The sequence below is a fragment of the Mucor velutinosus genome (genome assembly GCF_035048745.1).
Source record: "Mucor velutinosus strain NIH1002 chromosome Unknown tig00001540, whole genome shotgun sequence".
Classification (NCBI taxonomy): domain Eukaryota; kingdom Fungi; phylum Mucoromycota; class Mucoromycetes; order Mucorales; family Mucoraceae; genus Mucor; species Mucor velutinosus.
This window is the reverse complement of record NW_027041893.1, coordinates 53,529-64,700: the sequence shown is the minus strand read 5'-3', so window position 1 is coordinate 64,700 and position 11,172 is coordinate 53,529. Positions and strand designations below refer to the sequence as shown.

Below are 11,172 nucleotides of genomic sequence, written 5' to 3'. Positions count from 1 at the left end.
TCTCTGAGGCTCTGAGCCGCCGTTCAAAAAAAAAAAAAAACGTTGAAAGCATTGAGCAGAGGAAAGAGGGTACAAATAACAGTGGTTTTTTGTTGATTGATTGTAAAATCACTAATCATATATGAGCTAAGCCTGACAGATGGCAGGCAATTTAGTTTTCATATTAGGGCTGTAAAAGTGTCTAGGGACTGAACATTTATTGTTGTGAATTTGCAGGGAAATGATGAGAAGCATATGTAACTGTCGTGTTATCTCATCTATATGATTGTCTTGAGGCATTAAGTCAAGTTGACATTTGGTCTCGAGTCATCCAGCATGAACAACATGGCCTTACAACCGTGTGGTCAATGTCGTTAAATACTGTAAAGAAGAGCAACATTTACTCGCTTGGTTAATCAGGATAGTACCACTTGGATCCTACACTTTACATCTACTGCAACCGATTTGAGATTGCATAGCGCCAGTGCTGATAAAATCTGGCCACTGGGTTGTATTGGAAGCTAAAAACTGCCACAACGAGATGATAATACGAGCTATTCGCTTGCCCTTTCCCACATGAGTCGGATTGACTTTTAAAAGGGTATATTTACACCAAACCTGATACATAATTGATTCCCACCCTTATAATCCATTATATACTCTTTTTTTTTCTCTCTCAACTTGAACACATTTCTATATCATGTCTATCAAAAATATCACCAAGCTGGTTCCCCAAACTACTGCACTCTTTGTGTGTGATGTCCAAGAGCGCTTCAAGGGTCTCATTTGGCAATATCCTTCTGTCATCTCCGTTGCTGGTAAAATGGCAAGTTGTAGAGCTGACAACAAAAGACAAACGATGCGTGCCATTAACCACATCAATTCCCATTCCTAGATCAAAGCCAGCAAACTTTTGGACATGCCAGTTGTTGTCACGGAGCAGTATCCTAAAGGTAATTCGCGAGAATCGCTTGATAGTCTGGCGTATTCAACCTAAACATGCTGTTTATGTAGCCTTTGGACGCACTGTTGCCGAGTTGGATATTTCAGATGCAGCTGTTTGCATTGAAAAGACAAAGTTCAGCATGTACTTGCCTGAGGTCGTCGATGTTTTGAAAAAGAACAATACGAAATCCATTCTTTTGTTGGGCATTGAGGTAAGAAATCACAAAAGTGCACAAGAGAGGTGTGTGAGCCTCACTCAGTCTCTTTCGTAGAGCCACGTCTGTGTGCTTCAAACCGCTCTTGAGTTCCTTGAGAATGACTACGATGTGCATGTTATTGCTGATGGCGTTTCGTCTCAAAACCATCCCGAAATTGATATTGCCATTGCTGTAAGTGTATTCATACATCTAATCCATATGCCCTGTTTACTGATTGAATTATTTACACACAGCGTATGAGATCTGCTGGCGCTGTCATTACTACATCTGAATCCGTCCTCTTCCAGTTAGTCCAAGATGCAAAGCATGAAAAGTTCAAGGGCATTAGTGGCATTGTCAAGGAGTATATGGAGGCCAGCAAAGTCAACAAGATTTTGCAGAGAAACTCGGGTGCTAATTTGTAATTTCAAACAAATAAACACGTTTATTGATTCTATGATTCAAAGCTTTTTTCCCAGAAACCATTCCCTTTGCTGAGCTGAGCGGCATGAGCAGTTTCATGCTTTGATTTACTGAGTGAGCGGATGGCAGCTTTGAATCCAGGGTATAATTGAGCAACGTTCATTTTCCACCAGGTGCGGTTGTATTCCATCTGGCGATCGTAGGCCTTGTTCAAAAAGTCCTTGTAAAACATGGACATGGCCTCTGCTGTCACTTCCTCTCCTCTTGCTTTGAATTGGTCTTCAAACTCTGCTTTGGCATTCATGAATAGAGTGTTGTTCTTTTGCCAAAAGTCCTCGTTGAACGCATCTACTCGTTGGCATGATTCTCGCCATTCCTTCTCCTCTGCTGTCTCATTAGGCGGTATATAATACTTTACGGGTCTAAGATTTGAAATTGGATCTGGTGTGCCGATCATATCTGCTGCAACAGGCGTTGCTAAGTTCTCTGTCCAATTCTTCTTTTCTAGTAATGCAAATCAATATCAAAATAAGAGAGACAGCCATGAGCTTGACATACTGGAGGCAGTTGTTAATGTTCGCTTATAACTTTGACGACATGTGGATTGGACGGTGCGCTAAAAGATATTTCATATTAGTATTCATGCCTATCTGTCATATCTCGACTGAATTTACTCGTAGCATCAATGCCATTTTGATTTGAATGATGATTGAAAAGAAAAGAGCAACTCACACCAGCAGGGATACTTGCTCCGTTTTACGAAAAAGTCACTAGGATATCGACCCAATTAGTACACCGAGAAGGCCTTTTTGGTTGTGCGAGGGATCATTCAATCTCTTTTTCCCTTGAAAATATATTTCCAAAAAAAAAGCTCTAAATCAACAATTGAACTGGTCTAGCTCTTTAATAGGAGGCTATGAAGAAGATTTACAATGTATAATTGTAAGTCTAAGGGCATATCTTAAACATGGCATCTGTGCGAGGAAATCAACATGGAAATCAACATATAATGGTGGATATCATTGCACATCTTACAAAGTAAGGCTTAACATTCCTTGCAAGAACCATCAATAAAGCATCTTATTTTGTTGCTTTGATGATGGACAATGACTTTCATGATTTGAACTCTTGTGAGGCCATGAAAAGACCCAAAACTTGGTCACTTATCTTTCATCTACCCCTCTCTCACACGGCTTTAACGGCATGGTTCCAATTTTTGCCAATTCAGTAGCCTAAATATGAAAGAATACTCAGAAATGGGATTAACAACGTAGGTAAACTTGATTGGGGTTTTTGAATGTGAGGTTAACTATATGATGATCCGAATTATATGCGTTGTTGTGTTGATTAATACCATGCTTTGTGCGTACTTGACAGCTTGAGAGGCAGTTCCTAAATTTAAACTGCGCCAATTTGTGCGTGAAAAACCAAGAGCCTATTTCCCTGTGAAGTTTGACTCTATCTACCATTTTTTTTACTAAAAGCTGTAATCTGATGTCTAAATTTAGGATCATTTTTTGTTTCTCTTTTTCATCGTCAGGATATTGAGAAATCGAGCGTTAAAAAAGAGACTATCAGCTAGACCCATTTTAGTCGGATATTAAATTAGCCTCTGGCTTGAGCATGAAAATGCCATTTTGGGTCCCAAAGATGCTACTTTTACCTCGTTATCTCGAGAACTAACAGATAAACATTGCTAGTTGCTTAATTGATAATCTTAGCCAAAAGCTAAACGCATACATAGATCTAATTTACAGATAATTTTTCTGACGTTATCGTTAGAGAAATGCTTTAAAGTAAATATTCCTCCTGAGGGTTGAGGTCTAAAAAAGTGGGCCAAACAAGGAATTTGCAGATCTCCAATAAAAATTGTTTTTCCTCAAGATATAAAGATTGAACCATACCATTGAGTTTGACTTACTGTTTCGATCATATTTGCAACATGTTTCTCTCGTGTTGCTGATTTTCAGTTAAGATAAGCGCTATTATGATGCTTTTTGACATTTTTCCAATATAATTGATCTAGCTTCCATGTGTCTTACTTTAATAGATGTCCAAAAAGCTAAATTGCACTAATGGTCAGTCGAATCCTTATACCCGAAGTCTCGAGGATGTTTCTACTCATAGTAGGCGAGCAATGGCCCTGATCACCAATTAAGTATCAATTCGCCAGAGACTCTTGAAATAGCTAATAATTGATAATTACATCTATCCATTTGATAATGCTGATGGTTAATTTGTTAAATAATAGTGAAAGCACTCGTTTGCTGCCATTTTCGACATATGTAATGTGGATTTTGGTATTTTGTCGGCTTTTGGAAGAGTGTTGCTTTACGAAACTATGATTCATGTGTACTACGGGGTTCGGCGACATAATTGAGATGGATTTACCCTATTTTTGATGTTAAAGTACTCGGATTTGAGGATGAAATGCAGTATAGACCCAAAGGTAACTCATTACGCCAAAGCTTGGGTCAGACTTGAATGGACATGCCACTTCCCCTCTTTGGAGTAACCATGGCCACAACAATGCTTACAAACGATGTTCAGCTGACGTCACTTGAATGGAGAGCATCAGAAGGAGGGGAACTCCAAATAGACAGTAATTCACTGCAATTAATTTGAAATTTCATTACCTCATTTTCTTCCCACTCTCTTTCCTTTCTCTCTCTCTCTCTCTTTTCGTTCCATACCTCTTTCCATCAAAGAGGAAAGACTCTCATTATGCCAACAGATAGTAAGCCACCACCCATCCTGAGAAAGAGATCAGAACGCAGTACCATCACTGTCAATACAAGCAATGATACAAACACCTCTATGAATTACACGGCTGTCGTCGCTGCAGCCAAGGACAAAGCCAACAGTGTCGTACATTCAGCGAGAGCATGGCTGACACCTTCTACAGAGTGGACGTCGTCCTTAACACAACTAGAATCGCTCTCCACGGTCATGTTTAGTCCATTGGCAGCACATCCAGTGTACAGGTCTGAGTCCATGGTGAAAGCGCTGCAACTTATGCAACAGCAGCAGCAACGTCAACAAACACCAAGCTCTACCAACGCATTGGCAGCACCTCGTGATCTTGTACTGCATGGTAAAATGTATGCCTGGCCATCCAGTGCTGTGCTTTTGCAGGCTGATATACCCGAAACCAATAACCCAGTATCGTTATTCCAAGGATTTGCTTCTGCTTATCCTTCTCTCGCCAAAACAAGCAGATCCCCTAAAAAAACTCGAGCTAAAAAGAAAAAGCAGCCCACAGATGCAAAACCAAATAGACAGAGCAAAGGTACGTGTGGACATGTTCATTTGGTTGTCTGGTAACTAAGTGGAATGTTCGAGTAGATATGCCTAGATCACTGACTCAAATCATCAGCGAACGGGAGAAGAGAGTGAGGGATTGCGATAAAATCAGTATGCAAAAGGTAATTATGCACTATGTGATGTGTATCAGCAACTAAACGAGGCCACTCAGTCGTCCACAGCGAATGAAATCGACCAAATCAATCTACAAATCAACGAACTATTGAGCAAACGGCAGATATTGGAGCAAAAGTGGGAGAAATTGGAGGAAAAGGACATCCAACTGCAACTGATAAGTAAGTGTGAGCAAGCTGGCAGTAGTAATTTGATGGTAACATTTGAACTATAGTTGACGATTTGAACGATGCCATTATGGACATAGAAGAAGGCGGTAGTATCAGTGGCAGAGCATCCAAGTCTGACAGAGGTAATGAATCAGATTCCGACGACGAGGAAGTGGAGTCAGGCACATGTTTCAAGACATTGGAGGGACACACGGACGATGTGGTATGCTTGGATTTCAATCATCCCAAAGGTATGCTGGTATCTTCCTCCATGGACGGCACAGTCAAAGCCTGGGATTTGTACCGCAATCGATGCCTTGGCAATTTAGAGGGCCATGCGGGTGTGGTGAGGTGTCTTCATTTGAACGAGGCCCGGCTTTTGACAGGTGCTGATGACCACACAATCAAGCAATGGGATCTGTCTCTGATTCCGCCACCACAGCCATCGTTCTCTGGTAGCTCTGTATTCTCATCCACACCCAGCTCACCCAGCCTGACAGCGATTGACGGCGGCATTGTTAATGAGACATTCACATTGGAAGGACACCAGGGAGAGATTACGGCTCTACATGCCAATCAGTCGAGTGCCGTGTCTGGATCCAACGACAAGACGATTCGACAATGGGATTTGGAAACACAGCAGTGCGTGCTGACACTGGATGTCATGTGGGCAAGCAAGAATGGAGGCGGTATTGTGGATTCCTGGTTGGATACAGCCATGAATTACGGTTATGCTGCTTACGATTTTGTGGGAGCACTGCAATTTTGGGATTTTGCTCTGGCCAGTGGTACTTCTGACGGCAAGATTCGCATGTGGGACTGTAAGTAAGGACACTATTATGAGTGAACATGCCAAGCTGACTATTGCTTTTACTAGTGAGAACGGGTCAGGCACACCGCACTTTACCTGGTCATAGCGCGCCTATTACCTGCTTGCAATTTGATCAAGTCCACCTTGTGAGCGGCAGTCTGGACAAGACGATTCGGATCTGGGATCTGCGCACAGGCTCCGTATTCGATACACTGACCTATACCACGGCTGTGTCCAGTCTCCAATTCAATGCAAGCAAGATTATCAGCTCAGGCACAAGCAATATAATCGATGTAGGTTTATGACCGATCATGTTGGGCATGCATTGAATCTAATCACTTCTTTCTAATAGGTGTACAATCGCACCTCGTTCCAGCACAGTGCTCTGGTAGGTCACAAACAGCACGTCAATTCGATCCGATTCCGTAATGATGTCCTAGCGAGCGGTGGCAGCGATAATATCATCAAACTGTGGTCCATATAAACTAGAGCGTGGTCACATTTTAAAAGAGATCATGTAAAAAATAAATTATTCTCCACTTCTTTCTTTTTTTTTTTCTCAGCATCATGAACACTATACCGTCAGAGATACTGCAGGATGTATTTCGTAAATGTGAATCAGCAGGCGACTTAATCAACTGCGCTCTTGTCTGCAAGCGCTGGAGTTGTCTGGCATTGGAAATACTATGGTACAAACCCACTTTCCATGTGCGCTTGCCGACGTCGTCCAATGCATGGATCACCTTTTTCACCATCATCCAAGCAACCCAACAGACGGCATTTCCATATGCTTCCTTTATACGCCGTATCAATCTGTCGCCTCTCTCCATTCTGATTGAGGATTTACATGTCATGACGTTACGATCCTGCAAACGCTTAGAGCGGCTCACTTTGGCTGGCTGTTCCAAACTCACTGATATTGGGTTATGCACACTCATACATGAGATTGGGTCTAAACTAGTCTCGCTCGACCTCAGCGATGTATATCAAGTTACCGATGCGACTATCACGGAAGCAGCTACATCATGCCCTCAGCTACAAGGCTTCAATCTGAGCATGAGTCGATTCCATCACAGCATTACTGATGCCAGTGTCACGTTACTAGCAGCACAGTGTACCCATTTGAAGAGAGTATGTAGTAGCAGGATGTAGCTATAGAGGAGGAAAGGGGGGGGGACACCATCTATTAACGTATAGCTATATATATATATATTGTCTGTAGATCAAACTCAACAATTGCGCGCATGTATCGGATCAATCCGCCATTGCCCTGTCAATGCACTGTCCGAGACTAATTGAAGTCGATTTTATGAACTGCAACATTAGCAATCAAGCACTGATATCGATATTCAACAATAACCGAGAGCTGAGGGAACTTCGACTGAGCCATGCAGACAATGCCAGCATACAGATTGACGACACGGCATTTACAAGTGCATCACTGCTACACCAGCAGCCATACTATCAGCAACTGCGGCTTGTGGACTTTACTGGCATCTCGCCTATAACTGACATTTCCATCGACATACTGGTACAAGCAGCACCGAAAATCCGAAGTCTGGTTCTCAACAAATGCTCGCTAATCACAGATCATGGTGTGCTGGCAATCAGTAAATTAGGTCGCTATCTGCACTTTTTACACTTGGGCCATTGTTCAAATATTACCGATACATCCATCCAGCGTCTTGCCCTCGTCTGCCCGCGTCTTCGCTATTTAGACATGGCCTCTTGTACCAACATCACAGATGCATCCATTGTTGAACTAGCTAAACATTTACCCAAACTGAAACGCATTGGACTTGTCAAATGCGGCCGCATTACAGACGCAGCCATTCAATCACTGTCCAATCACTCTCGCATTACCAACAGCATAGAGCGTATACACTTGAGTTTCTGCTCTCGTCTCAGCGTGCAGGCCATCACAGAACTGTTGAACAAATGTCAGAGATTGAGTCACTTGAGCCTTACACATGTGCCGTCGTTTATGCGAGAGGATTTGCAGCAGTTTTGTAGGCCCCCTCCCAAAGATTTCACAGAACTACAACGAAATGCATTCTGTGTTTATAGCGGTATAGGCGTACAACACCTGAAAGAGTACCTGAATGTAATGCAACTTGAGCAAGCATTCGACCACGAGCCGCTGGATGATCAGCAGCAACAAGCAGACTACAGCCCTACTGACGACAGGATGCTAGAATGAGATATATATATATATATATATAGGCTCCTACCAAGCAATCCATCACATGAATGCAACAACTACATATATACCAAAATACTAGAGTGTACGAAATAAAGCTTATAACTGCCTTATTCACATTTCGGCCCAACTGATCAACAAGGCAACCCCATTGTCTCTCTAGATTGCCGGCTCTTTAAATGGGCTGTCGAGCGAAATCTTTTTGTACTATTTCACACCTTTTTTTTTCTCCTGTCTTTTCACACTAGCATGGCGAGTCTTCAAGTTGCAGCCGACATAGTATCGACTATTTCAACGCTGGAAGATGACCTGCAAGGGATAGCGTAAGATGAAAGCTAGCACCGCATGTAGAAATACAACATACTGACAATGTATAGTCAAGCGCAAAACAATCTCTTGGAAGTCATATTGAAAGCACAAGCAAGCATGATATCAGATGCAGAATTGAGCGGCATCAAGTCTAACGTGAGTATGCAGGTATACTCACATACAAAAACAAATACTTAGTGCCTATCACACTAGATGGACAAAGTAGCCATATACAACACCAAATTAATGTCCCTCAAGGCAACCATGTCCATGCTGACAGGAAGATCAAAGCAACTCAAGGACAGAGCGGCCAAATTGCAAGGTCTCAAGAAAAAGTACCTGTCTGAAATTGACGATATCCGTAAAATGGAAAGAGAGAAAGATCAGAGCATTGCAGCCAAAACCAGCACATCTACGCCTACATTGATACCATCACCAGCGACTCCCTCTACGGCCATGTCATCGCCTGCCATCCCCTCTGCTACTTGTTCATCCACCACAATACCCAGATTAGTCAAAAAGAAAAAGAAAACCAAAGTTAGACAAGCTCTGATTGACGATGGTGATGATGGCAGGTCATGGACACCAAAGAAATCACTCAGTCAACAAGACTTGGCACTGAAAAAGTGATCTTTTACATGTTTTTCATCTTTTTTATTATTTAACAAAATATAAAACAAACTCTTCATTCTCTTAAGCTCTGAGCGCACGTCTATCTTCTTTAGTTTGTGCCTTGAAACCAGTCTTGATGGCAGATACAGAACGAGTGGAACCACAGTGTTCACAAGTAACAAAGTACAATCTGTTGTCCTTGGTCATAATCGTGTTGGGTGATTTACAAGTCTTACAGGTGACATATTCGACAATATAGCGACGCAAAACGTTCTCAATTTGCTTTTGTTGGAAACGACCCTTGATGATCAAACGCTGGCCACCATCAATGGAACCAGTTGTACCCAATTCAGCAAATAAGAACTGAATGACATGCTCAGCGGGACGATGAAGACGCTTACTAATCTCGGTGACATTGGCGAAAATGGTCTTTTTGTTACCTTCACGATGGATGGAAGGAGGAACAATGGTGTATTTCTTCTTTTCACCAGCTAATTCGGGGTTGTTTTGCTTCAAAATGTTGAACACACGGTCGAGAAGCTAATATAACACTGTCAGCATGCCACACATTCGCCCATTTCTATACACCATCCAGCTTACTTCGTCATAAGAGTAATCTCTGTCACTCTTTAACCATGCCTCTTCACCATCTGCCTTTCCGTTGGCCTTTTCTTCAGTGGCATCGTCTTCATCAGCATTCTCATCGGCCAAATCAGCTTCGAATTGAGCCATGGACTTCTTCTTCTTCTTCTTTTTCTTCAAACCTCCAAAGTCCAAATCTTCGTCATTGGCAGCAGGAGAAGCTTCGCCTTCGGGAGCATCCTGTATATCAACATTTTAGCCCTACCCAACTCATCCATATTGTATAAGCATGCTATACCTCTTCAATAGGCTTGGACTTCTTCTTCTTTTTCTTTTTCAAGTCAGCAAACATGGCCTCAGGATCCTCTTCAGCTTGTTCTATAACGAAATGTATCATGTTTAGATGTAAAACTCCACGCGCGTATCTACAAGAGAAATCTAACCATTTTGCTCAGCATCAACAGGTGCTTGTTCTTCTTCTTGAGCAGGTGCTTCAGCAGTTTCGACATCTGCCTCGAAATCGACCTTCTTCTTTGACTTCTTCTTCTTTTTCAATTTAGAAAAGTCAACCTAACAATATCGGCAAGCACTGATTAGATTTTCGAATACACAATGAGCTCGTGCTGCTAAAAATTACCTCTTCATCGTCAAATTGATCCTTGACGGGTTCTTTCTCGTTATCTGACATGTTTGTAGTGTATGAAAAGAGAGAGAGAGAGAGAGAGAAAGAGTGGAAAAAAAATTGTATTTTAAAACAAAAAAAAAAATTGCAGTTGCGCGTGTGTGTGTGTGTGTGTGTGTGTGTGCTGTGCAATGGTTTCGTCTACGTCACTTTTAACATTGGATGATATACATGTCGTTCCAACATGCCATGGTGGCTCTAGGTCACTATGCTAAAGTAATGAGCATACATACAATTGTTTCGAAAGTGATGGTAGCTTTAAATCCATAATCATATGAGCTATCACGATTAAGAATTCGAGAGATTTGATGTTATCCAGGAGGAGTATATAAGCCACCGACATTAGTTGCTATTCCAATGATGAACACTACTGCTCTGACCGCAGTATGTTTGGTAGATACTGTATAGGGATCATGTGCATGAATGACTCATGTTTTGCACGTTAATGCAAGAAATGAATAATGCAGACTTTGCATACATGTAATTCACTATAGGACTCAATGGGCTGTGGTTGATGTGGATGAAAAGATCTCCTAGTAGGTGTAGCTATATATCGTTTACGCTTTTCAGTGATCTTGGCAACCTGATCTTGCAAAGTCCCAAGCTAATGGAATCAATATGCTACTATATATTATAACAGAACGTTTATGATCTGTGAAGCCAAACAAAAGAGATGTACTAATAGATAGGCTGATCAATTCAATAGTTTTTATTCTTCAGCGCTTACGCATCTCATTGTGATGGATAGAGTAAAGATCAACCTTAACTATGCATATTACTAACTGCTGCAAGGCTTTATGTTCAAATGTGGATACTCTGATTGTGCGCTACTATGATTGTGATAT

At 41.8% G+C, this 11,172-nt stretch overlaps 6 protein-coding genes across 6 annotated transcripts; 4 read left to right on the top strand and 2 right to left on the bottom strand.

Annotated features, from left to right (window-relative positions):
* Window positions 1–679: 679 nt before the first annotated feature.
* ATC70_004137 (uncharacterized protein) lies at window positions 680–1,546 on the top strand (the record flags this gene model as incomplete). Its single annotated transcript, XM_064823449.1, has 5 exons — window positions 680–805; window positions 875–932; window positions 994–1,136; window positions 1,197–1,313; window positions 1,376–1,546. 5 exons carry the CDS (start codon window positions 680–682, stop codon window positions 1,544–1,546), a joined length of 615 nt encoding a protein of 204 aa, XP_064688274.1.
* A 29-nt stretch (window positions 1,547–1,575) lies between these two features.
* On the bottom strand, window positions 1,576–2,236 carry ATC70_004136 (uncharacterized protein; the record flags this gene model as incomplete). Its single annotated transcript, XM_064823448.1, has 3 exons — window positions 1,576–2,048; window positions 2,103–2,160; window positions 2,219–2,236. The coding sequence occupies 3 exons, from the start codon at window positions 2,234–2,236 to the stop codon at window positions 1,576–1,578; spliced, it is 549 nt and encodes a 182-aa protein (XP_064688273.1).
* Window positions 2,237–4,268: 2,032 nt separating this feature from the next.
* ATC70_004135 (uncharacterized protein) lies at window positions 4,269–6,426 on the top strand (the record flags this gene model as incomplete). Its single annotated transcript, XM_064823447.1, has 6 exons — window positions 4,269–4,833; window positions 4,890–4,969; window positions 5,020–5,143; window positions 5,197–5,952; window positions 6,009–6,235; window positions 6,295–6,426. 6 exons carry the CDS (start codon window positions 4,269–4,271, stop codon window positions 6,424–6,426), a joined length of 1,884 nt encoding a protein of 627 aa, XP_064688272.1.
* An 83-nt stretch (window positions 6,427–6,509) lies between these two features.
* ATC70_004134 (uncharacterized protein) lies at window positions 6,510–8,142 on the top strand (the record flags this gene model as incomplete). The annotated part of the gene is made up of 2 exons (XM_064823446.1): window positions 6,510–7,073; window positions 7,165–8,142. 2 exons carry the CDS (start codon window positions 6,510–6,512, stop codon window positions 8,140–8,142), a joined length of 1,542 nt encoding a protein of 513 aa, XP_064688271.1.
* Window positions 8,143–8,391: 249 nt separating this feature from the next.
* Window positions 8,392–9,081, top strand: ARD1 (N-terminal acetyltransferase A complex catalytic subunit ard1; the record flags this gene model as incomplete). The annotated part of the gene is made up of 3 exons (XM_064823445.1): window positions 8,392–8,465; window positions 8,520–8,607; window positions 8,665–9,081. The coding sequence occupies 3 exons, from the start codon at window positions 8,392–8,394 to the stop codon at window positions 9,079–9,081; spliced, it is 579 nt and encodes a 192-aa protein (XP_064688270.1).
* A 63-nt stretch (window positions 9,082–9,144) lies between these two features.
* On the bottom strand, window positions 9,145–10,333 carry ENY2 (Transcription and mRNA export factor eny2; the record flags this gene model as incomplete). The annotated part of the gene is made up of 5 exons (XM_064823444.1): window positions 9,145–9,603; window positions 9,664–9,885; window positions 9,944–10,023; window positions 10,089–10,215; window positions 10,283–10,333. 5 exons carry the CDS (start codon window positions 10,331–10,333, stop codon window positions 9,145–9,147), a joined length of 939 nt encoding a protein of 312 aa, XP_064688269.1.
* Between the last annotated feature and the right edge of the window lie 839 nt (window positions 10,334–11,172).